The sequence below is a fragment of the Neoarius graeffei genome, chromosome 3 (assembly GCF_027579695.1).
Source record: "Neoarius graeffei isolate fNeoGra1 chromosome 3, fNeoGra1.pri, whole genome shotgun sequence".
In the NCBI taxonomy this organism is placed as follows: domain Eukaryota; kingdom Metazoa; phylum Chordata; class Actinopteri; order Siluriformes; family Ariidae; genus Neoarius; species Neoarius graeffei.
In genome coordinates, this window is record NC_083571.1 from 66,505,134 (window position 1) to 66,531,729 (window position 26,596).

The 26,596-nt window shown below is 39.1% G+C and overlaps 1 protein-coding gene across 9 annotated transcripts in view; it reads right to left on the minus strand.

Annotated features, from left to right (window-relative positions):
* The window catches only part of LOC132883485 (neurexin-1a-like), a 602,912-nt gene that overhangs the window by 416,060 nt on the left and 160,256 nt on the right, over window positions 1-26,596 (minus strand). For all 9 annotated transcript variants that reach the window (XM_060917172.1, XM_060917171.1, XM_060917169.1 and 6 more), the window contains one exon: window positions 1,968-2,269. In XM_060917172.1, the coding sequence (XP_060773155.1) occupies window positions 1,968-2,269 (302 nt within the window). The remainder of the gene's footprint in view (window positions 1-1,967; window positions 2,270-26,596) is intronic.

Below are 26,596 nucleotides of genomic sequence, written 5' to 3' on the forward strand. Positions count from 1 at the left end.
TAGAGCCCTACAAACAAAGGGTCTCCGTGTCGCATGGTTCCAAGTAGAAACCTTTTAGCAAGCCAAGGATCGTTAAACCATCCAAAGAACACTTGAAGTCGATGAGTCTTTGGCTAAATCATTACAATAATTAAAGTTTAAGATGTACAATGTGCTCCGTACAGGTTCTTTGGCTTGTCCATCATTTATCCCTTTTCCACCAAGGCAGTCTGAGGGCTGGTTCCGAGCCGGGGCCTAATCTCTGACAAGCTTTGCATGTTTCGGCAACTAAAGAGCCTGCTCTCAGCCAGGAAAACTGGTACAAAAGCAGCACCAACACTTTGCTGGTCTAGAACCAAGAACCACTTATGTCAGGGGCTGGGGGTGGGATTATCTTAACCAACAAGACCTACTAAAACTTTATGATTGCCATTTAAAAAAACACAGAGCTGAACCATACAGTATAAACAACATTTGTCTTTTAGAAATCTAAAGAAAACTAAACTTTCCAAACTCATTGAAGATACTTTTTAGAACCTTGTTGATGGGGTCTTGATATCATACAGTCTAAAGTATTTGGATAAATCATCATCATGATCAGAAAGAAAGTTTGAATGAAATGTTTGAAAAACAAAGCTTAGATCTCGAACCCATCACGTATTCTTTGGCTTGTCCCTCTATAAGAAGTGCACGCAGAATCCTAAAATAAGGGGTCTTCACAGGAAGAACCCTTGAGGACGCCATTTTTTTCATGGATTTTCTTTCTTTGGGAATTGCATGCAAAACCCGACAACAAAGGGTCTCCATACCAGAGAGGGTTCCAAGTAGAACCCATTTAGGAAGAAGTATAGCTAAACTATCTAAAGAAGCCTTGAAATCTCTTTTATATTCTCGAGTAAATTATCTACAAGTTTTAGAAGTATACTAGTCTCTGGGGGAGGTTAAATTTAGAGCCACAAGGGAACTGTATGTAAAACCCTACAACCAAGTGCCCCCTTGGCAGCGAGGGAGCCAAGTACAACCTAGAACCTTTGTCCAACAATCTAACCAAATCTCACTCTTCTGATGTTCATGCAGCTTAGCACCATGTCTTCTAAAATATGGACTTTCTGGAGTACCCTAAGGACTAGATTTGAAGAATCATTTTCTGGCTCTATTTTTGGTTCATTACACAACCATTCAGTCCATGATTCTTTAATCATGTTTTGTTCCCTAAATTAAATGGAATAATCATGTTCAACTCCAAAGATTTTTCTATATAATGGTAAAGTTTATGGCTCCACTGTGTTTTGTTTAGTTTATTGTGGCACCAATAAAATGGTTAAACATCTATCAAGTTAAAAGTTCTATCAGAAACTGACACAGTTCTTCTCCAGTGTCACTCTGAAGAAAAGTTTTCTAATCCAATCCTTTGGGATCTTCAGACAGTCCACATTTTACCCTCTTCCAGCTTCTACAACAATATTACAAGCTTTTTCGTGTTCTCGAGTGCTTGGTTGGGGTGTGTTGGGGAACTCAATATCGGAGCAACCTCAGGATTAGTTTCCTTCATGGTTCTTGGTTTGTTGGTGGTCACTCTGTTCTGCACTCTTACAAATACAGATGTGAGAAAAGGTTCTTCAGAGTGATGTCATAGAAGAAGAATCATTTCATTTTTAATTCCCCGAAGATTAATATGTGATAAAGATGGTTAAAGTTCCATTAAGTTAAAAAAATTATTTATTGAGCTGAAAAAATGGTTATAGCAATATGGCAACATCCTTTGCTGTTTCACTGCTTACAAATCCTAGTTCTGGATAGAACCCAAACTGTTTTTGAGGTATGTCCCTGCTCAAATTGGCTTATAGTTCTAATATTTACTGTGATTTGAATTTAGATGTACATTAAATGGCCATTTATGTTCAATTTATAGAGGTTGATGATTTAGAACGAAAACAAAAAGTCACTGTTTTAGAGATCTGATTAGCTAGAACCCCCTGCACTGTTACCTGACGAAGATTCCTTGTTACTTTGACATCATGCCAATCATTGTCATTAAATTTTCCATTGACCGGCTCCACCAGGGCTTCAAAGGCCCCGGACCCCAAATTAATGACAAGCGAAACTGCCCCGTTTTTCAGTGCCAGGTTGACGTAGTCAGCCGATTTGCCCGTGTGCAGCATCAGTCCGTTCCTCTGCAGGGTTTTGAATGAGAGCGTGATCTCGTCGCTGCTGCTCTGTATCGGGTTCTGCGACAGGTCATAGCAGAAGTATTCGGAACCTTTGAAGGTCGCTACGTATTCATCTTTCCCTGCAAAGGAGAAGAGAGAACAAAGAGAGGGCGTGTTAGCAGGAAGCGTTCATCAAGGCAGAATACAAATGATTGGATCATTGGAGGTATGTGAGAAAAGTCATTTTCAAAGAACAGTGAAGGAAGATGCAAAGGGAATTTAGAAGCCAATACCATAACTCTTTTGGCTTTCAGTTACAAAAAAATGTTACGAAGCTCAGAAAGCCCACCAACCTTCACAAATTCTGAATAGTTGCAGCACATTTATCAGTCAGAAATACTCGAAAAGAGTGCTTGGCTTAAATCCACCAATAAAAATGCCATTCCAGGTATAAATCTGATCAGATTGACACTTTTGTACGTTTCAAACTCTCAAATTAATTGACCCTCTGGAAGCCCCGCCCACTTCCCCATCTCAGATTAGTAATATTTTCATCTTGACTTGATTTGCCTGCTTCAAAGATTTTCTAACATGTTACTTACTGTTGCTAAAGAATAACCGTTGAAGAACCCTTTTTGAAGAGTTTATGATCACAATTAAATTTTAAGAAGTACATTCAAGCAAGAAAAGAACCAGTTATGTGTCCTTTGGCTTGTCTCTTCATAGGAAATGCATATAGAACCTAACAGAAAAGGGTCTCCCCTACCAGACAAGGATCCAAGCAGAACCTATTTTGTCAAAATATCCAAAGACTCCTTGAAGAAACCTAATTTTAAACAATAACTATTTATGGGTTCTTCAGTGGGCTTGTCAGAGAACCCTTAATGGTTTTACGGAGAAGCTAAGTACACTATCTGAGGAAAAAAAAGATTCGATCTAGAACCTTTACTGATTATTTGGTTCAATAAATGCTCGCAGAACCCTACAACAAAGGGTCTCCATATCAGAGACGGTTCCAAAGAGAACCCTTTAGGAAGTTTTTTTTCCTAAAATTATTTGTCTAAATCAATAAAACTATTAAAGTTGAAGTATGCTCTCATGAAAGAAAAGTTCAATCTAGAACCCATCCTGGTTCTTTGTTTGGTTCCTCTATGGGAAGTATGCAGAACCATACAACAGCAGGTCTCTGTATCAGAGAGGGTTCCAGGTCGAAGTGATTTAGATACAACCCTGATTCCAAAAAAGTTGGGACAAAGTACAAATTGTAAATAAAAACGGAATGCAATAATTTACAAATCTCACAAACTGATATTGTATTCACAATAGAACATAGACAACATATCAAATGTCGAAAGTGAGACATTTTGAAATTTCATGCCAAATATTGGCTCATTTGAAATTTCATGACAGCAACACATCTCAAAAAAGTTGGGACAGGGGCAATAAGAAGCTGGAAAAGTTAAAGGTACAAAAAAGGAACAGCTGGAGGACCAAATTGCAACTCATTAGGTCAATTGGCAATAGGTCATTAATATGACTGGGTATAAAAAGAGCATCTTGGAGTGGCAGCGGCTCTCAGAAGTAAAGATGGGAAGAGGATCACCAATCCCCCTAATTCTGCGCCGACAAATAGTGGAGCAATATCAGAAAGGAGATCGACAGTGTAAAATTGCAAAGAGTTTGAACATATCATCATCTACAGTGCATAATCTCATCAAAAGATTCAGAGAATCTGGAAGAATCTCTGTGCGTAAGGGTCAAGGCCGGAAAATCATACTGGGTGCCCGTGATCTTCAGGCCCTTAGACGGCACTGCATCACATACAGGCATGCTTCTGTATTGGAAATCACAAAATGGGCTCAGGAATATTTCCAGAGAACATTATCTGTGAACACAATTCACCGTGCCATCCGCCGTTGCCAGCTAAAACTCTATAGTTCAAAGAAGAAGCCGTATCTAAACATGATCCAGAAGCGCAGACGTCTTCTCTGGGCCAAGGCTCATTTAAAATGGACTGTGACAAAGTGGAAAACTGTTCTGTGGTCAGACGAATCAAAATTTGAAGTTCTTTATGGAAATCAGGGACGCCGTGTCATTCGGACTAAAGAGGAGAAGGACGACCCAAGTTGTTATCAGCGCTCAGTTCAGAAGCCTGCATCTCTGATGGTATGGGGTTGCATTAGTGCGTGTGGCATGGGCAGCTTACACATCTGGAAAGATGCCATCAATGCTGAAAGGTATATCCAGGTTCTAGAGCAACATATGCTCCCATCCAGATGATGTCTCTTTCAGGGAAGACCTTGCATTTTCCAACATGACAATGCCAAACCACATACTGCATCAATTACAGCATCATGGCTGCGTAGAAGAAGGGTCCGGGTACTGAACTGGCCAGCTTGCAGTCCAGATCTTTCACCCACAGAAAACATTTGGCGCATCATAAAATGGAAGATACGACAAAAAAGACCTAAGACAGTTGAGCAACTAGAATCCTACATTAGACAAGAATGGGTTAACATTCCTATCCCTAAACTTGAGCAACTTGTCTCCTCAGTCCCCAGACGTTTACAGACTGTTGTAAAGAGAAAAGGGGATGTCTCACAGTGGTAAACATGGCCTTGTCCCAACTTTTTTGAGATGTGTTGTTGTCATGAAATTTAAAATCACCTAATTTTTCTCTTTAAATGATACATTTTCTCAGTTTAAACATTTGATATGTCATCTATGTTCTATTCTGAATAAAATATGGAATTTTGAAACTTCCACATCATTGCATTCCGTTTTTATTTACAATTTGTACTTTGTCCCAACTTTTTTGGAATTGAGGTTGTAGATAAGGACAGCTAAACTACCCAAAGAACCAGTTTTTCTTAAGAGTAGACAATCTTAGGTTTTATGGAGAACCCTACAACTGAGGAGCTTTCCTTTTCAGAAGGGTTTCAAGTAGAAGCTATCCAAAGAACCACTTCAGAACTCATTTTCTTTTTGAAATATACGGTAATTGGAATGTCCTACAGAGTTTGCCAACAATTACAATTTAATATATTAAAGGACAACATCATGTTTTTTATCCATTTATGGTTGCATTTAACGTTGCAAACCAAACCATTACATATGTACCCAATATTGTGTTCTGCATTACTGCATTTTTCACTTTTCTCTTCATGGCTGAAAAGTTTGAGAAATCTCTCTAACTGCTCAATGTCCAAACACTTTCCTGGTATCTATTCAAAAACACACAGTGGTTACAGTTCTTCTGCTCTTCACCAAAACCTAGTCAGCTCCTGCTGAGGTTTTTTTTCCTCAAACCCCCCCCCCAAGTGTACCATTAGGAACTGAACAGAAAACACATAAATAAGGTTAACTCTCATTGACATCCATGTTTACCTCCCGTTCTCTCCACACCAGCCATCATGGTGATTGACACTCTGCCTGACCGGGTCACAGGCTCCATCCCCAGGATAAACATTCACAAAACCTGCCCTCTCGGACTCCTACAGCATGGGCCTCCTGTCGCTAATCAGTATCAGTAAAGCATATGATTGAGAGAATGGACACGATCTGCCATGTAGATAAACAAGGTATGAGGATTTTTTTTCTTTTTCTATTCTTCCCCCCTCCCCTTGTTTTGCAAATTCAGATGAACATAGCCAAGTGCCTGAGTTTGTATAGCCTCAGGACAAAATTATTTAAAATTTAATTTATGCGCATTTATATTGATGATGTTTCTTCTTGTTTTGAATTTTTTATAAGTACCTTCATTAGCTTGAATAGAAATGGTCAGATCTTGTAAAGTAGGAATAAAAGAAAACAATAACTTCATTGCTTTGTTCAAATAATGTCTGAATCAAATGTAACGTAATGAAAATGTAATCAACATTACAACCAGAAACACAAAACTGACTTCCACTGTGGAAATACAAATACTGATCATATAAAAAGAAATCCAAAATAAAAATAGAAATAGACATATTGCAAATGTTTAGAAGTGTTTAATATCCATATCATTTTAGTAAAACTGATTCATAATACAGTTGTGCAAAGGCGCTGTCTCCTTATTTCAGGTGTTTGTTCACAAATTCTGGCCCTGAAATAAACCCTGCCCCCTTAGTGATTCAGCTTTGTGCTGCCCCTTTTTTCCTTCAATGGCAACTCAACTTAAAATGTGATTTTAATAAAAGATGAACTAATTTTGTGAGAAGGCAGAGAACTGTTTGTTCAGTGGTGCTGCAGTTCCACTTACATGCAGCAGAGGGCAGAAAAATTTACACACTGCTTCTTTAAAATGATTTCCATTTGCTGTTGTTGAGAACTAAGAAGTAGGTTGGGCTGTGTGTGTGTGTGTGTGTGTGTGTGGTCTGTATTACGTGTGTAGGCATAAATGCTAATTTTAACTCTGACTAAATCAAGTTGTTCTTATCTCGTCCCTGTTGACTGTTATTAATTTGAAAGAAAGGAACACACACACACACACACACACACACACACACACACACACACACACACACACACCTACCTCTGTAACAATGCAGCTAGGCTAAAAGCCAAATCCAGAAATAGGTAGAAAGGTGTGCTGAAACACTGCTTCTTGTTTTCCCACTTCCTCACTCATAAGCTTGTGTTCGCGTACACCGCGGCACAACACCAACCGGCTAATCTCTCTTTATAAAAGGGCAGAGATGTCACTCATTTCTCGCCCGACCACTGGAAACATTTCCAAGGTTAGCGTCTTGCATCCAAAATAAGATTACCCTTAAATGGCAACTGTATTGGAGCAGAGCGTTTCTCATTCTCCTCTGACATTAGCATAGAATTATCTGATATTTTAGCCTAAAAAAAACAAAAACAATTTGGCCTAGATATGATCTAAAGACTTCACTTCTGTGGAAGTTCATTATCTTCTGCCAACCGAAACCTTATTTTATCACAATGATAGATACAGTATGCGGCACTATCTGCTAACAGCTATGGCTGTGCATAGCATTTCATTATGAATGCTTGAGTTGATTTTTTTAATCTGCTGTCAGAAAGACACATGTATGGAGTGAGAAGAAGAGCTCAGGGTGAGAGTGAAGGACGAGGACACAAGGACACAAAGAGGACATGACATGAAGTGACGGTTAACCTCAACATGTAATGTGAACAGTTCACCCCGTTCTGTGTTCAAGAGTTAATGATAAACTCGATTCATGAGGAAGTGTAAGAAAGTAACTGTACACCATTGTGATAACTCTTGTGGTTGTCTGGTTGGTTTTGTGGAATTCTCACTGTGAATTAGCTCAGGAGGCAGAGCGTGTTGGTAATTTTCCACTGGAAATGGGATTTACCAACATCCAATAGATATGTTGGATGTGGATTAAGAGGGAAAAGTGTGTTCACTCTCTCGCCCTCTCTGTCTCACTTTTTATTTTGTTATCGTCTTGTGTTCACATGGTTTGGTGTAAAAGATGAAAGATTACAGGCCATGAACTCTACTTGATGTGTCCCGGTACACAGAGTCAAATCTATACACTTTAGATGATTAATTCAGTGGTACTGAAAGTTTCAAAATGTCACAACTTGCCAAGGCCAAGGCATCTTGACTTCCTGTAAGTGATGATGACTGACTAAAAGGTTTGTTTGAGACATACAAGTTATTTGGAAGTGTAAGCACTTTACCAAGCCACTTTGCTGGAAGATGACCCAAACTGTCCCCCTCAGCTGACAGGAAATTGGTTTGGATGGTCAGAAAATTCCCAGGAACCACCAAGGCACAGGACTGCCATGAAGTGGAAGCTGCTGGAACACTAGTGCCACTGTCTACAGTCAAGTGAGTTTTACATCACCATGGACTGAAAGGCTGCTGTCCAAGAAAGGATCTCCTGCACCAAACTGAACACCTTCAAGCTCAACTCAAGTTGACCACATGGACAAAGAAAAAGCCTTCTGGAGGAATGTTTTATGGCAAGATGAGACAAGGATTGAGTTGTTTGGCCACAATGACCAGAGGTATATCTGGAGGAGTAAAGGTGAGGCTTCATCCCCAAGAACACCATGTTTAATCATGGTTCAACAAAGTGGATGGAATAATGAAGAATCTCAGAATTCTTCAGCATAACCTCAAACCATTAGCTAGACATCTGAAACTTGGACTCAAATGGGTTTTCCAACAGGACAATGACCTCAAACACACATCAGAGCTGGTTGTGGAGGATAAACCAGGCGGACATTAAGCTGAAAACAAGTCCTGACCTCAACCCTAACAAAAATATGTGGACTGTGATTAAAAATTCAAGTCAGTGCCAGGAAACACACAACTTGACCAATTCTACCAAGAACAGCAGACAAATATCCAAACAAAAGTGGAGACCAAAAGCATCTGGTGAAGGTGAACCTTGTGAAGAGACATTTAACCATTATTTGTGTTGATTTCAGAAATGAAATAAATAAATAAAACTTGCACACCAAATTCTTGTTTCCTTTCTATTAAACATCATTCTACCACAGAAAAAGAACAGTTCAAAAGAAATCACCAAAAGCCTGATATCATCATCACATTCATGTCCATGATGATGTTCATGTCTGTGTATGTAAACTTCTGATTATAACTGTATCTCTACTTTAGCAGAAGATGGAAAAATGCCATCATGATCATGAATAATATTGTTACTGTTGTTAATGATTAATGAATACCACTTATTTCTCACAGTGCGCGAGCTAGCCTAGTGGTTAGCGTGTCCGCCTCTTGACCAGGAGACCGTGAGTTCTACTCACGGTTGACTCATATCAAAGACCATAATAAAAATGGTACCTATTGCCATTTGGCAAGGCACGTGGCAACACAGATGTGTGTAGGAAGTCAAGCTCTTGTGGTTACTAGAGGACCAGCCCTCCACCGTTTCCCTAGCTGTAGCGTATAATAGATGAGAAGCCAAGGGCTATAGAAACAGAGATCAGCGCTGCCCAATGTGCCTCAAGAGCTGTGTAGTACTGGGACAGGAGACTGCCTGGGAAGACCAGGTCCTGGCATGGGAGTGACTTTCCCTGTGTCTGAAATCACTCCCTACTCACTAGATAGTGGACTATATAGTGAGTTCTCCATTTTGTAGTGCTGTCCGAATGTATTGTGAGAATTATTACACCCTATATAGTGCACTCAATGTATCCCACAATGCATCATGAAAAGTAGTGTACAACTAATGGTCACTAACCAAACAATATATACCATGATGCATTGCGGTCACTCTGAAAAAAAAAAGTGTGTTGGGATGAATGGACAGAGGAAGAAACACATTATAAATGGACATTCAAGTACAATTAAAAATAGTAAGAGCATAGAAAATAAGCTAAAATAGAATAAGACAGAAAAATACAAGAATAAAACTTAGAGTGCTGAGCGAGGAATTAATCAAAAGCCTCAACTTTGATTTAATAAAAGGCAGCAGCAAAGAAGAAAGTATTCAGCCTTGATTTAAAAGAACTGTAAGATGCAGCAGACACAAAGTACTTTGTATTGATTAATGTGGCAAAAACGCTCAGTATAATATGTATTTATCACAAAAAATACATGCATGTACAGTGGTGCTTGAAAGTTTGTGAATCCTTTAGAATTTTCTATATTTCTGCATAAATATGACCTAAAACATCATCAGATTTTCTCACAAGTCCTAAAAGCAGATAAAGCGAATCCAGTTAAACAAATGAGACAAAATATTATACTTGGTCGTTTATTTATTGAGGAAAATGATCCAATATTACATATCTGTGAGTGGCAAAAGTATGTGAACCTTCGCTTTCAGTATCTGGTGTGACCCCGCTGTGCAGCAATAACTGCAACTAAACATTTCCGATAACTGTTGATCAGTCCTGCACACCGGCTTGGAGGAATTTTAGCCCATTCCTCCATACAGAACAGCTTCAACTCTGGGATGTTGGTGGGTTTCCTCACATGAACTGCTTGCTTCAGGTCCTTCCACAACATTTCAATTGGATTAAGGTCAGGACTTTGACTTGGCCATTCCAAAACATTAACTTTATTCTTCTTTAACCATTCTTTGGTAGAATGACTTGTGTGCTTTGGGTCGTTGTCTTGCTGCATGACCCACCTTCTCTTGAGATTCATTTCATGGACAGATGTCCTGACATTCCTTTAGAATTCGCTGGTATAATTCAGAATTCATTGTTCCATCAATGATGGCAAGCCATCCTGGCCCAGATGCAGCAAAACAGGCCCAAGCCATGATACTACCACCACCATGTTTCACAGATGGGATAAGGTTCTTATGCTGGAATGCACTGTTTTCCTTTCTCCAAACATAACGCTCCTCATTTAAACGAAAAAGTTCTATTTTGGTCTCATCCGTCTGCATTACGTTTTTCCAATTGCCTTCTGGCTTGTCCACATGATCTTTAGCAAACTGCTGATGAGCAACAATGTTCTTTTTGGAGAGCAGTGGCTTTCTCCTTGTAACTCTGCCATGCACACCATTGTTGTTTAGTGTTTTCCTGATGGTGGACTCATGAACATTAACATTAGCCGACGTGAGAGAGGCCTTCAGTTGCTACGAAGTTACCCTGGGGTCCTTTGTGACCTTGCCGACTATTACACGCCTTGCTCTTGGAGTGATCTTTGTTGGTCGACCACTCCTGGGGAGGGTAACAATGGTCTTGAATTTCCTCCATTTGTACACAATCTGTCTGACTGTGGATTGGTGGAGTCCAAACTCTTTAGAGATGGTTTTGTAACCTTTTCCAGCCTGATGAGCATCAACAACGCTTTTTCTGAGGTCCTCAGAAATCTCCTTTGTTCGTGCCATGATACACTTCCACAAACATGTGTTGTGAAGATCAGACTTTGATAGATCCCTGTTCTTTAAATAAAACAGGGTGCCCACTCACACCTGATTGTCATCCCATTGATTGAAAACACCTGACTCTAATTTCACCTTCAAACTAACTGCTAATCCTAGAGGTTCACATAATTTTGCCACTCACAGATATGTAATATTGGATCATTTTCCTCAATAAATAAATTACCAAGTATAATACATTTGTCTCATTTGTTTAACTGGGTTCTCTTTATCTACTTTTAGGACTTGTGTGAAAATTTGATGACGTTTTAGGTCATATTTATGCAGAAATATAGAAAATTCTAAAGGGTTCACAAACTTTCAACCACCACTGTATTTATTATTTTGAAAACCCACCAGCTGACTGATCGGCAAATTTTAATTGTGCGACAGTAATGACGTAAATAACGGCACAATGGACTTGTGTTTGAAATTCTTTTTTCATTTTACCTATGAGCTCACTATATAGTCCTCTAGAATTCCTTAGATAGTGAGCAGGGAGTAGTGAATGAGTGAGTGATTTCAGACACAAGGTTTTTTTTAAACTTATTTCTCATTCTTTTTTCAGTGATTTTTGATACAAATATCAATTAGCCTGAAATGTTTATTTGAGAGCACTCATATCGGCACGGTGGTGTAGTGGTTTTTGTCACCTCACAGCAAGAAGGTTCTGGGTTCGAGCCCAGTGGCTGACGAGGGCCTTTCTGTGTGGAGTTTGCATGTTCTCCCCGTGTCTGTGTGGGTTTCCTCCGGGTGCTCCGGTTTCCCCCACAGTTCAAAGACATGCGGTTAGGTTAACATGGGGCAGCCATGGGTTGAGGTTGGGCTGAAGTGCCCATTGAGCAAGGCACCTAACCCTCAACTGCTCTCTGGGTGCTGTAGCATAGCTGCCCACTGCTCTGGGTATGTGTGTGTGCTCATTGCTCACTTGTGTGTGCATGTGTGTGTTCACTGCTTCAGATGAGTTAAATTTCACCGTGTGCTTAAGTCTGTGCTGGAGTGTACGTGTGACAAAGGCTTCTTCTTCTTCTTCTTCTTCTTCTATTTAGAGACTTTGACACAATGTACAGCATGGATGCAGACCGAAAGTGCTGAAGGTGTTTGCTGTGTTTTACTGTGCTCTGAACACACAGTGTGCACTTCATCATCATGACAGGGAACAAAAATTCCAGCCTTAATTACAGATGTGATGGAGCACTTGTGCAGGAGCTTACAGCAAGCGTACACTTTAGAGAATTTGTGCTTATTTAATTCCCTTTTTACCTTTAACATTTCCCAAAGTCATTAGAACTGTTTATTTACTCAACAGCCATTATGGCATTTGGAGTATTTGGTATTTGATTATACTAATAATAATAGAGCACATTTTAAAACATTGTGCTTTTCATCCTTCTTTGATTTCATTCCTGATGTCTTCTTCCAGGATATCTTTTTTTTTCTTTTTTTTGCAGCAGGAGGAGTTCAGGAGGAGTTCAGACTGACTCCACAAAGGCAGGAGTGTCTTTGAGCTCAGACTTTATACCTTGAAGACCTCCACTAAGGCATACAAGTTAAAACAACTCTTTAAACATTCACATCGTTCTCCTTTCACCTCACTCTAGTTACCCCGCGCCACTCCCTGCGCCTCTTCACATGATTGGCACACTATTAAACTGATAGTGAGGTGATGTCAAATCCCAAGTCATGACAGAGAATCCGTTTACCCCGAGAGCTGAATGCTTTAAAATGCTGTGTATTCGTGCAGCACAGGAGGAATTCAGGCTTTAGAAGGAGACTGGATGAAGAGATCGATTATATTGCGCTTGCTAATGCATGGAGTTTCAGGAAGGAAGTGTTTATAAGGGTTTATAATGTTTCTTTATGGACATCTGAAATCTGAAATCACTATCTGTACTCCATCCCCACATGACACCATGTTTAGCCAGTGTAAATCATCTACAATAATAATAATAATAATTATTATTATTATTATTATTATTTAAACAGCTCATAGAGAAACACAGTTCAATCACAGTTTATATATTTTTTGTTTTGTTTTGATTTCTCCTTGCTTTAATTACAAATGTATTATTTCATTTATATTTATTTTATTTTTATTTATTTTATGTATTTATGTTTAAAGATAAGTTTTTTAATTTTTAATTTTTTTCTTTTATTTAATGATGTATTTATGCATTTTTGTCTTCTTTTTTTTATTTTTTATCCATTGCTTATTTTGCTTCATTTAATGATACATTTATGAATGTATTTATCATCTTTTTGTCTTTTTTCTTTTTTTAATGTTCTTTTTGTTCCCTGTTGTCTAACAGAAGAGAAATAATATCTATGGGGAAAAACATAAAATTGTTTTTCATTAAATAAAATCAAATAGTGGCACGGTGGTGTAGTGGTTAGCGCTGTCGCCTCACAGCAAGAAGGTCCGGGTTCGAGCCCCATGGCCGGCAAGGGCTTTTCTGTGCGGAGTTTGCATGTTCTCCCCGTGTCCGCGTGGGTTTCCTCCAGGTGCTCCGGTTTCCCCCACAGTCCAAAGACATGCAGGTTAGGTTAACTGGTGACTCTAAATTGACCGTAGGTGTGAATGTGAGTGTGAATGGTTGTCTGTGTCTATGTGTCAGCCCTGTGATGACCTGGCGACTTGTCCAGGGTGTACCCCGCCTTTCGCCCGTAGTCAGCTGGGATAGGCTCCAGCTTGCCTGCGACCCTGTAGAACAGGATAAAGCGGCTACAGATAATGAGATGAGATGAGATAAAATCAAATAACATTGTTTCAAACTGTTGATGAAACTTCATCAGTGTGTGTGTGTATATATATATATATATATATATATATATATATATATATATATATATATATTATGTTTTTTATTATGTTTTGATTTCTCCTGGTTTTAATGACAAATTTAGGATTTTATTTATTTATTTTATTTATTTGTTTATCTTTAAAGATATATGCATCTTATTTTTTTTATTTTATGTATCTCGTATGCATTTTTTAATTGTTATTTTTTCTCCTTTATTTAATGATGTAGGTATTTATGTACTTTTTTGTCTTTTATTTTTTTTATTACTTGCTTATTTTTCTTGATTTAATGACATATTTATTAATGTCTTTAACTTTTTTGCCTTTTCTTTCTGTTTTATGTTCTTTTTGTTCCCTACTATCCAACAGGGGCGGCACGGTGGTGTAGTGGTTAGCGCTGTCGCCTCACAGCAAGAAGGTCCGGGTTCGAGCCCCGTGGCCGGCGAGGGCCTTTCTGTGTGGAGTTTGCATGTTCTCCCCGTGTCCGCGTGGGTTTCCTCCGGGTGCTCCGGTTTCCCCCACAGTCCAAAGACATGCAGGTTAGGTTAACTGGTGACTCTAAATTGACCGTAGGTGTGAATGTGAGTGTGAATGGTTGTCTGTGTCTGTGTCAGCCCTGTGATGACCTGGCGACTTGTCCAGGGTGTACCCCACCTTTCGCCCGTAGTCAGCTGGGATAGGCTCCAGCTTGCCTGCGACCCTGTAGAAGGATAAAGCGGCTAGAGATAATGAGATGAGATGAGACTATCCAACAGAAGAGAAACAGTATCTGTGTGTGAAAAAATATATAAAATAATGAGATGTATTTTAAAATAAATAAAATCAAATAGCATTGTTTTAAACTGTGATCAAACTTTCAAGAAATATAGTCAGTTTTAAAGAGTTTTATTTTTGCTATTTATTTAGATACTTTGTTTATTCACTGGTGTATTTTGTTTTTTTTTTTCCTTTTCCCCCTTCTCTTTTTTTATTTGCTGTACCCAGAGCTAAAAACCTCCTCATTTATTATTATTTTTAAACACATCATTTTACACAAAGGCATTCCTCAGTGACAAAAAACAGAAAACAAGTTAAGATGTAATGTAATATACAACTCTGACAGAACTGCAGTCTATTTGATTACTGTTTCTCATTTGTTGCTACTTTACAAACACAAATTTAAAGCATTGATCTGGTTACATTTCCCCCAAAGCCCCGGATTATAGTCTTACTCCAGGTGCAGATAAACTTCCCGTTATTATTCAATCTGATCACGCTCAAATTACACCCGAGACATTTGTCAAGTGCTGAGTCAGAGAAAGAGGCGAGACAGATAGCAGGCAAATCACTGTAATGTTGCTAAACGCCGCTCGGAGCTAATCATGTAATCACGTAACCAGCATGCTAGCAGTGTGTACCTGATACCTGCACTGTACTTTCACAATCCATGTGCTGAAATTAATCACGCTGGGAAAAATATAGCCTGAGCTTTCCCTGAGGATGGCTTCATATGCTGACTGATTTCCACTCTAATAACTTCCAATATGCCACGATATCCAGGAGAAAATAACAGACGAAGTAGTGCACAGAAATAGCGGGAAGTGACTTCTTATATCTCACTATTTTTTAACTTGAGATCATGTTTTGGTTGATTTTTTTTCCTTTTTGGAGCATGTTTTTGGCTTAAATTATTGTTTAATCAATAGCCAAGTGGTGATGAAATACATCTTTTAGGTCTAACCCTTAAAAATGACCAACTGCACCTTTAAACCCACTTTAAATTTTGTGTACCCTTTCGACACAAGTGTTTTACTAGGAAATGCACCACTGGTATTTTTCATACAAGCTCCATCCGGGACATGGAGAACCAAAACCATGACATAAATCTATGTCACTCGTGAGGAAATTGATGAATTGTTTTGATAAATTTGGGTACTTTTGTTTGTGAATGTGTCAATATAAGAAAAAGAAAATCACACGTTGGCTTGAAGATATGAAGTTTATCTTCTTGTGTTAAAAAACTCACATTTTTCATACAAAATACATCATGGATCTGAGTGACATAATTAAATAATATTGGCTGGCTTTTTTGTGGTATATCAGATATATTCCATTCAGCTTGCATGATATTGAACAAGTCGAAGATGAGTTCAGTATCATGCTAGCTGAATGGAATATATCTGATATACCACAAAAAAAAAGTCAGCCAATAGTATTATTATACGGTACATACACTCTCTCTTCATATCAGCATTCTCGAAGGCCAATGCTATCTTACCTGCAAGGTGGCGCTGTTAGCACCACAGTGAAGTCACTTACAGCCAGTGTAGCATTCATCAGCTGCACAGGCAAATGACCGAGAAACTAAAATTTCTGTCCCAAGACTCTTCTTCCACGCACACTCACAACAGTATTTTTCACTCAGACTTAATTCATCATTTCTCGATGTAATTTACTTAGTTACTTTTAAAACCAACACTGATAACTCCACACAACAGAGCGACCTGGAAGCCAAAGTTCTCTCAAAATCTTCCGCTTTTAATGAAGCAAACCTGACAGCCATGTTTGTTTACAAACTGTCACAGTCACTCAGTAGCGTGGAAGTTTTACATCTCCAACGTGTTTCTTTTCCCGTTTTTTGATGTCCATTGGTATGTTTTTCTCTTGTAAATATGCGTGAAGAATATATAATGACGTTTTGGTTGCCTTCCAGGTGTTCAGCGCATCTTCAGTTTCAGTTTATTTATTTCGTGCTTAATCCTAGCACTGGATTAGCCTCGTCTTCTCTGTCTCTCCCGGCCGACAAAGAAACAATTGTGTGCACGCACAGCAGAAAAGTTTTATCATTGGATCTTTGCATGAGCTCTGATGTGTGATGTCATGTTGTTTTGACAACGTGCAATATTATAACAATATTCTCCACTGGGGAGAGTGGCGTAATACATGGAGAATAAGCGATATGGGAACCCTCCCGAAGGGATCAATAAAGTTCTATCTAATCTAATCTATCTAATGATAACAATATTGCATGCTATCAATAAACCCGCTAGAAGGGAATAGAACACGTGTTTTTATTCCATGGAAAAAGTGTCCTGTATGTATAATAATTCCCAATATTTTACTCCGATGACATCACTTTGAGTGTTTTCCCGCTGACGAGATGCGAGTTGTCAAAATGGCAAACAGGTTCAAAATTAAAATTATTTTGATTAACTCGCATTTTTTCTTGTGGATGTGTCCATATAATATAAAGAACATTACTGAGGTTTATCTTCTCATGCTGAAAAATATTTTCACTTGTTCACTTCACTCACTCATATGTTCACCACTTGAAGACAAACTTCATATCTTCACGAAACCCTGGAATATGCTTTATATATTTCTGCAGAAATATGATCTAAAACATCATTAGATTTTCACACCAGTCCGAGTAGATAAAGAGAATCTAATTAAACAAATGAGAAAATTATTATACTTGGTCATTTATTTATTAAGGAAAATGATCAAATATTACATACCAGTGAGTGGCAAAAGTATGTGAACCTTTGATTTCAGTATCTGCTGTGACTCCCTTAGGTAGCAATCACTGCAGCTAATCATTTGTGGTACCTGTTGATCAGATCCTGCACATTAGCTTAAAGCATAGTATATGCAGAGCCATGGCCTCACTTTCATTTATAAATGCCTTGAGACCTCAAGAATGGCACAGGAATAGTTTTAAGCGTTAACAATAAATCTAATGTAGTAATTTTTATGATTAAAATGATTCATATAGGTAGCGGTCTGAGTGAATGACCTTGACGTCTGTGACGTCACAGCAGGAAGGCTATCGGTCTCATCGCCATTTCCGCTATACTAAAATACAAAGCTGACTGCAAATCCGATCCTCTATTTTGAGCTAATTTATCGCCATGACACATAGATGTGTTGCTGGCGGGTGCAGCAACACGACAGAAGGTGGATTTACGTTGCATTCATGTTCCAAAAATGTTCAAACTGCAAAGATTTGGACGCGTTTTGTGAGAAATTCACAGGCACGTTGGGCGCCTACGAAGCGGTCTCTCCTCTGCTCTGCACATTTTACTGAAGACTCGTACGAAACCTCTGATCTGTTGAGGAGTGTTGGCTATAAGCCCGTATTGAAAGAGGGTGCAGTACCAACAATTAAATAAAACGACAAGAAAAGGAAAGTATTTATTTATTTATTTTTAAATGAAAGTAAGTGGGCGGCACGGTGGTGTAGTGGTTAGCGCTGTCGCGTCACAGCAAGAAGGTCCAGGTTTGAGCCCCGTGGCCAGCGAGGGCCTTTCTGTGTGGAGTTTGCATGTTCTCCCCGTGTCCGCGTGGGTTTCCTCCGGGTGCTCCGGTTTCCCCCACAGTCCAAAGACATGCAGGTTAGGTTAACTGGTGACTCTAAATTGACCGTAGGTGTGAATGTGAGTGTGAATGGTTGTCTGTGTCTATGTGTCAGCCCTGTGATGACCTGGCGACTTGTCCAGGGTGTACCCCGCCTTTCGCCCGTAGTCAGCTGGGATAGGCTCCAGCTTGCCTGCGACCCTGTAGAAGGATAAAGCAGCTTGAGATAATGAGATGAGATGAGGAAAGTAAGTTCAGTTGTACCAGTTGTCCCGGCGTGTGAGCCAAGGGTTGTTGGTAAAACCCGGGACGGAACAGGACGGGACATACGTATTATCGTTCGGGCAGAACCAGTTGTTGCTAAAACCGGTGATGTCCCGTCCCGGGTTTTAGTAATTGCCTCAGCTGAGCAGTAATGGCAGAGTACTCAGTATGGAGAAAATGGAGAATGAGAGGAACAGCCGTCTTATTTTTAAACTGGATATCGCTGCCATCTCGCCCTTACGTGGAAGAAGCGAATGAATAGAGAACTGAACGAACAACTGAAAGTCAGATTGTTTCAAAACAATTGGCCACAAGATTGGCCCTCAAGAAGCAAGAACACAGACGGGTAAGCTTCGACTTTCATATGGAGACAAAAAAAAAAAAAAAAACAACACATTTACCTGCATTTAGATTAATACATGTGACTTGTATTGTGTATTTAAGTTAGTGGTATAAGATTATTTAATTTGCTTCAGAATGTGATTGTCTCAGTTCATCTGATTATTTAATTAGCCTTTTACGTTTTACATGTACATGCATGCATCAGTGAAAATGCATGCATGTACATGTATGTTGCATAAGTTATAACACCTATCCTGTTTTAATGAGAGTCAACCCACAAGCAATGAAGTCAAATCAGTCTTAGTTGAGCAAGTCGGTAACAGGATTTCTTACTTTCACCATAAATTTTTATTTATATAACTTTGGTCTATAGCTGTAAATGGCCTCAGCCTTAAAACCGGTTACTGCTGTGATGTCACGCACTCAGGGCTGGCTGGCTCAGCGGGGCAGCTCGAATACCAACTTTGCGGTTGATTTTAAATCTCAAAAAATATTTATTTATTTATTTATTTATTTATTCACATTTGTGCAGCATACAAGAGTCAAGGATGGAGATACTATCCACTCAGAAATTTATTAAAAATGAAGGTTCTGCAGATCTCCTTTAAAGGAATTTTAGTCCATTCCTCTGGACAGAACAGCTTCAGCTCAGGGATGTTGGTTGGTTTCCTCATATGATATTCTCACACAACATTTCGATTGGATTAAGGTCAGGACTTTGACTTGGCCATTCCAAAACATTAACTTTATTCTTCTTTAACCATTTTTTGGTAGAACGACTTGTGGGCTTAGTGTTGTTGTCTTGCTGCATGATGCACTTTCTCTCAAGATTCAGTTCTTGGACAAAAGTACTGATATTTTCCTTCAGAATTTGCTGGAATGATTCAGAATTCATTGTTCTGGTCAATGATGGAAAGATGTCCTCAGCCAGATGCAGCAAAACAGGCCCAAACCATGATACTAACACCACCATGTTTCACAGACTGGATAAGGTTCTTATCCTGGATTGTAGTGTTTACGTTCTCTAAACATACAGTGGTGCTTGAAAGTTTGTGAACCCTTTAGAATTTTCTATATGTCTGCATAAATATGACCTAAAACATCATCAGATTTTCACACAAGTCCTAAAAGTAGACAAAGAGAACCCAGTTAAACAAATGAGACAAAAATATTATACTTGGTCATTTATTTATTTAGGACAATGATCCAATATTACATATCTGTGAGTGGCAAAAGTATGTGAACCTTTGCTTTCAGTATCTGGTGTGACCCCCTTGTGCAGCAATAACTGCAACTAAACATTTCCGATAACTGTTGATCGGTCCTGCACACCGACTTGGAGGAATTTTAGCCCATTTCTCCATACAGAACAGCTTCAACTCTGGGATGTTGGTGGGTTTCCTCACATGAACTGCTTGCTTCAGGTCCTTCCACAACATTTCGATTGGATTAAGGTCAGGACTTTCACTTGGCCATTCCAAAACATTAACTTTATTCTTCTTTAACCATTCCTTGGTTGAACGACTTGTCTGCTTTGGATCGTTGTCATGCTGCATGACCCACCTTCTCTTGAGATTCAGTTCATGGACAGATGTCCTGACATTTTCCTTTAGAATTTGCTGGTATAAGTCAGAATTCATTGTTCCATCAATGATGGCAAGCCATCCTGGCCCAGATGCAGCAAAATAGGCCCAAGCCATGATACTACCACCACCATGTTTCACAGATGGGATAAGGTTCTTATGCTGGAATGCACTGTTTTCCTTTCTCCAAACATAATGCTTCTCATTTAAACCAAAAAGTTCTATTTTGGTCTCATCCGCCCACAAAACATTTTTCCAAAAGTCTTCTGGCTTGTCCACATGATCTTTAGCAAACTGCAGACGAGTTGCAATGTTCTTTTTGGAGAGCAGCGGCTTTCTCCTTGCAACCCTGCCATGCACACCACTGCTGTTCAGTGTTCTCCTGATGGTGGACTCATGAACATTAACATTAGCCAATGTGAGAGAGGCCTTCAGTTGCTTAGAAGTTACCCTGGGGTCCTTTGTGACCTCGCCGACTATTACACGCCTTGCTCTTGGAGTGATCTTTGTTGGTCGACCACTCCTGGGGAGGGTAACAATGGTCTTGAATTTCCTCCATTTGTACACAATCTGTCTGACTGTGGATTGGTGGAGTCCAGACTCTTTAGAGATGGTTTTGTAACCTTTTCCAGCCTGATGAGCATCAACAACGCTTTTTCTGAGGTCCTCAGAAATGTCCTTTGTTTGTGCCATGATACACTTCCACAAACATGTGTTGTGAAGATCAGACTTTGATAGATCCCTGTTCTTTAAATAAAACAGGGTGCCCACTCACAGCTGATTGTCATCCCATTGATTGAAAACACCCGACTCTAATTTCACCTTCAAATTAACTGCTAATCCTAGAGGTTCCCATACTTTTGCCACCCATAGATATGTAATATTGGATCATTATCCTCAATAAATAAATGACCAAGTATAATATTTTTGTCTCATTTGTTTAACTGGGTTCTTTTGAGGACTTGTATGAAAATCTGATGTTGTTTTATTTCATATTTATGCAGAAGTCCAGAACATTCTAAAGGGTTCACAAACTTTCAAGCAGATTTAAAGGTGAGGTTTAACTGTTATTAGTATTATTGTAATAATCATGTCATTTCAAGCACAGCTTAGAAAAAGTGGAATCTTCTATATATTTGTTGTTCAGAGATCCTGCAAAATTTATTTTGTTCAGACTTCTTTTTTTTTCTTGGCCCAGAATGAAGCTCCACCCTTTTTTTTTAAAGACTGAATATACTAAATGTGCCAATGTGTATGGGTGTCATTGGAGCTGTTATAATGTCATTATTATGTCCATATCATGACTGTTAAGAAAAAAAGAGGCATTTGCTACATTTCATGCATAAATGTCAGTATTTTGTTTGCGTTCAGACTTCTGTTTAACTTTTCTGACCCAGAAATAAGCTCCACCTCAATTTGAATGCAAAGTTTCCTTTCTGCACTCTAAGTTTTTCTGTTCATATTAACTCAGAAACTATACGTATTTTCACTAAATGGCATGGGGTTGATTGAGGGAAAGGGTTTTATTGCAAGTGTAATTTGACTCATATGCAGCTGAGGGCGCTACATTTTCCAATCTGCTGCTTTAATATTCAGATCATATTCAGACCCTGCTTCTAAACCCTGATGAAACCTGGATGGATTTTGTTGGCATACAACTAGAGCTGAATTCAAAGCCATAGACAGGATGCAATCATTTAATTACTGAAATAAGCTTCCAAATCCAATCAAATCAAACCCCACATTTCCCACATCCTACCTAAGGCCTCACACTCCTTGAGATGCTTTCCAGTCAACGTCAATATTGCTTTAAACACTCTGAAACCAGTGTGGTAACTTTAATCTTGCACCACATATGTCTTCACCTGACATGACGCAGCGCCGAGTGTTCACTACGACTAGCGTTGAGTGCACGTTGTGAGTAATCAGCAGACAGTGCAAGCTCTCGCCCACAGCCAGCATCCTCAAAACACAGCACGAATCAAAACCCCAGACATAAATCTATCATGACAGTTCAATAGCAAGGTTGCTGAAAGAAAAGGAGACAGAGAAAAAAATAACAGCGAAAGGAAAAAAAAGCTATATAGCTTATATACCACTATTCGTGAGCTGTTATTGTAAAAATGGAGGGTAAATTCAGGGAAAGATTCATCTATGATCAACTATAAAATATTTATACAACATCTCCAGCCTGCTTAAATTAGAAAATCAGAGCCATTCTCTAATCAGTCAAAGCAGCACTAAGATTAGGAATGGATCTTCTTTAACTCTGTGTTCTGCCCAGAATGGAATGGTGATGAAGCGGCTCTACACCACCATGACATGAAGCAATGATTTATTGATATATAAGGAAATTAATTGCAAGAAGACTCTGGATCTCACCAAGTCAGACAGAGACAGGTTTTTTCTTTCTCCCTTTCCTTCACTCTGACACTAGCAAAACAATAATTGATGAAGGGTGACGTGCCCAGACAGACGGAAAGACTGAAATATTGTGCCTGCTTAGCACATTTGCATTTTTGCAAAAACAAGCAGTCCATTTTATCCCAATATTAGCTGTTGTTATACATACAATAGCACATGGTGTGTATGCTGTGTGTGACTGGTTATTAAATATGTTTCAACCTGGGCTTAAAGCTTATTCAAGAAACACAACGTAAGTAAATATCAAATGTCAAGACCGACAAACATTTGCATAGTTTTGGCACCATTGAAATAAAGGCTAAAGAACATAAAACAAGGACCAGAAGGTTTTTTTTTTACATGAAATAAAAATGTATAAGATCTCATCTCATTATCTCTAGCCGCTTTATCCTGTTCTACAGGGTCGCAGGCAAGCTGGAGCCTATCCCAGCTGACTACGGGCGAAAGGCGGGGTACACCCTGGACAAGTCGCCAGGTCATCACAGGGCTGACACAGACACAGACAACCATTCACACTCACACCTACGGTCAATTTAGAGCCACCAGTTAACCTAACCTGCATGTCTTTGGACTGTGGGGGAAACCGGAGCACCCGGAGGAAACCCATGCGGACATGGGGAGAACATGCAAACTCCGCACAGAAAGGCCCTCGCCGGCCACGGGGCTCGAACCCAGACCTTCTTGCTGTGAGGCGACAGCGCTAACCACTACACCACCGTGCCGCCCATGACTTTTTTTCAGAAGGAAAAAAAAACATATTCAGAGTTGCCACGAAAAGTTACAGCAATATTTACTTCATGGTATTCAGAGTCGAGTTACACACCAACTTGAGTAGATTTCTAGATTGCGCCACTCAAACAAACTACAGGAAATACAAGCATTAAGCTTGAAAAAAAAAAATTAGGAATAGAAAATACGGACTGATGAAAGAAGGCAATAGTGTTTTCTTTTGTAGCTTTTAATTGTAACATGATGCAACATACAACATAAAAGCAATTGCAAAATTAATAAAAAGATTAAATGTGATGATATATGAACAAGATAATGGCAAGCATTGAAGTAAATCAAACAGGAGTCCAATGCATTGTTTATATTTTGCTGCAGCTTATAAAATAACACTTGATCCAGCACAATTCAGTATATTACTTATTATTAAGCTAATTGTGGTCCTGAAATAATTATGTGTATGGGATGTATGTTGTTTTAAGGTACTTTTAATCAACTTTTTTGATTTGTCAGGTTGTTAAAAACATGGCAAATTTTTTTTTTCTTAATTCAGTGTTCTCTGGTTTGAAGGATAAGCTGACCTAGCACTCATCCCGAGACAAATTAACATCCTTATGATTTTAGTTCAAGGTTCTGAAACTTGGTCTTTGTACCTGGAAAATAGAGCTAGCACAGAATCAGCATAAAAGAGTCTTCGAACTTTTTTGCTAAAAAAGTTTCAGCTACCAAAACCTCTAATTACACGCTAAATTCTGCATTTTTGCTCAGAACTTTCATTAAATATTCAATGAAGGATTGTAGGACAAAGCTAACACTTACTTTATGATTCATAAAAGTCTACAGAAATCTGTAAAGTTTCAGAGTAGAGTTTCTAGCTCGATTCATTTTCCAGCTACAAAGGCCAAAAATTGACACAAGACAAATTCGCAGCATTAAGCTCTTCTTAAAGTATCCTCAAAGTTTACAGAATGCAAAATTTCAGTGTATTTACATCTAAATTTAAGGATTATTATAGTATAAATTTAAGCAACTTTCCATGACTTCTTAATGATAAAGAAATGCTGTTAAAAAGAATGTTTAAGAGGTCACTTAAAGTTACTAAATTTAACATTTAAATGTACTTAAAAAGAGTCACTACTACTTTTAAGAATATCAATAAAGGGTCTTAAAGTTACAAGTATATTTAAAGAATTTAAAAAGTTCAGGAAAGGTCACTTAAATTTACTACTAAATTTAAGGGCTGGTCTTAAAAGTAACTTAAATACACGTCTAAATTTAAGGTTCCTTCAAGGTTTACATTAAATGCAGTTAAATTCACATTTTCACCGAGTACATCCACTACACTTTCAGCTCTGTAATTTCTATCCAGAACAATTCAGCTGTCCAGATAAGAAAGGGACTTTAAATGAATTATATTATTCATTAATTAATAATGTGATATTTATGTGGGGGCGGCACGGTGGTGTAGTGGTTAGCGCTGTCGCCTCACAGCAAGAAGGTCCGGGTTCGAGCCCCGTGGCCGGCGAGGGCCTTTCTGTGTGGAGTTTGCATGTTCTCCCCGTGTCCGCGTGGGTTTCCTCCGGGTGCTCCGGTTTCCCCCACAGTCCAAAGACATGCAGGTTAGGTTAACTGGTGACTCTAAATTGACCGTAGGTGTGAATGTGAGTGTGAATGGTTGTCTGTGTCTATGTGTCAGCCCTGTGATGACCTGGCGACTTGTCCAGGGTGTACCCCGCCTTTCGCCCATAGTCAGCTGGGATAGGCTCCAGCTTGCCTGTGACCCTGTAGAAGGATAAAGTGGCTAGAGATAATGAGATGAGATGAGATGAGATGAGATGAGATGAGATATTTATGTGGGTGTTCCAGTTTCCCCGACAGTCCAAAGACATGCAGGTTAGGTTAATTGGTCGCTCTAAATTGACCGTAGGTGTGAATGTGAGTGTGAATGGTTGTTTGTCTCTACGTATCAGCCCTGTGATGACCTGGCGACTTGTCCAGGGTGTACCCCACCTCTCACCCATAGTCAGCTGGGATAGGCTCCAGCTTGCACAGGATAAGCGGCTACAGATAATGGATGGATGGCTGGATAGATATTTATGTATTATATGAATATGATCCAGACAAACTTCGAGGAACCCATGGTGTGTGAGATAAAACCATACATGAGCACTTTTGCCTTACTTTTGTTCTTGTTTGTTCCATTTACTCCAACACAAGGTTAATGTGAAGAAGATGGGATGAAATTTGGATGCAGTAATGTCGGAGTGATGCTGATACACAGCCTGAGCATCTGTACACTACAGCGTAATGGCCAATTGCTGTGCGTGATTAAGACTCGACCTAGAACATCTCATCAGAGCCAATAACCTCATATGAGAGTGACCTCTAAAAAGCAATAAGCGCATACACACACCATTACAATGGTGAATGCAAAACGGTTCGATATCAAGAAATTAGAAGATCGTATCCACAGGCAGCGCTTCTTCCATGACTGGGGTTTATTTTCAGAGTGAGTCGAGGAAAGGTGAAAATGATATTAACCTTTTAAAAGCTCACAATGTCAACATGTCCACTTTCATGAAAGAGCTGCAGCAACTTTTCTAAAATATGGAACTTTTTAATGTTATGTTTATTATGTTCTTTTTGGAAATGTAATTATACAATTTCCAACATTATTTAAATGATTTTAAGATGATTTCCATCACCTTGACTCAAAAGGCCATCTTTTCATGACCACATTCAGCTGTTTACACATTCACCTGCTTTTATATTCAGGTCCTGAGCTCAGCCCTGTTCCCGCTTCTCTCATCCAATCCCAGACCACAACATGGTACGTAAAACCCAATGCCCTTCACCAACAGGACACTTTGTTGCTTTTCAGGTTAAAGGCTAAGGAAACTTCTCAGATCAAGCTCTTTCTGGGAATATTAATTTTTGAGAATGGCTGAAATGAGCATGCAACACACACACGCGCGCGCACACACACACATGCACATTCTGTTTAGGTGCTCGGAAGCACTCAAAGTTCTTACTAGGATTAGGAAAAGATTTGTTCCAAGACCATAACTTACAGACAGCCCAGAACAATTTTAACATTATAATCAAAAATAAAACCATTTGCAACATCTGGTTGATGATTATTTCATCACAAATTTAGAAATCACA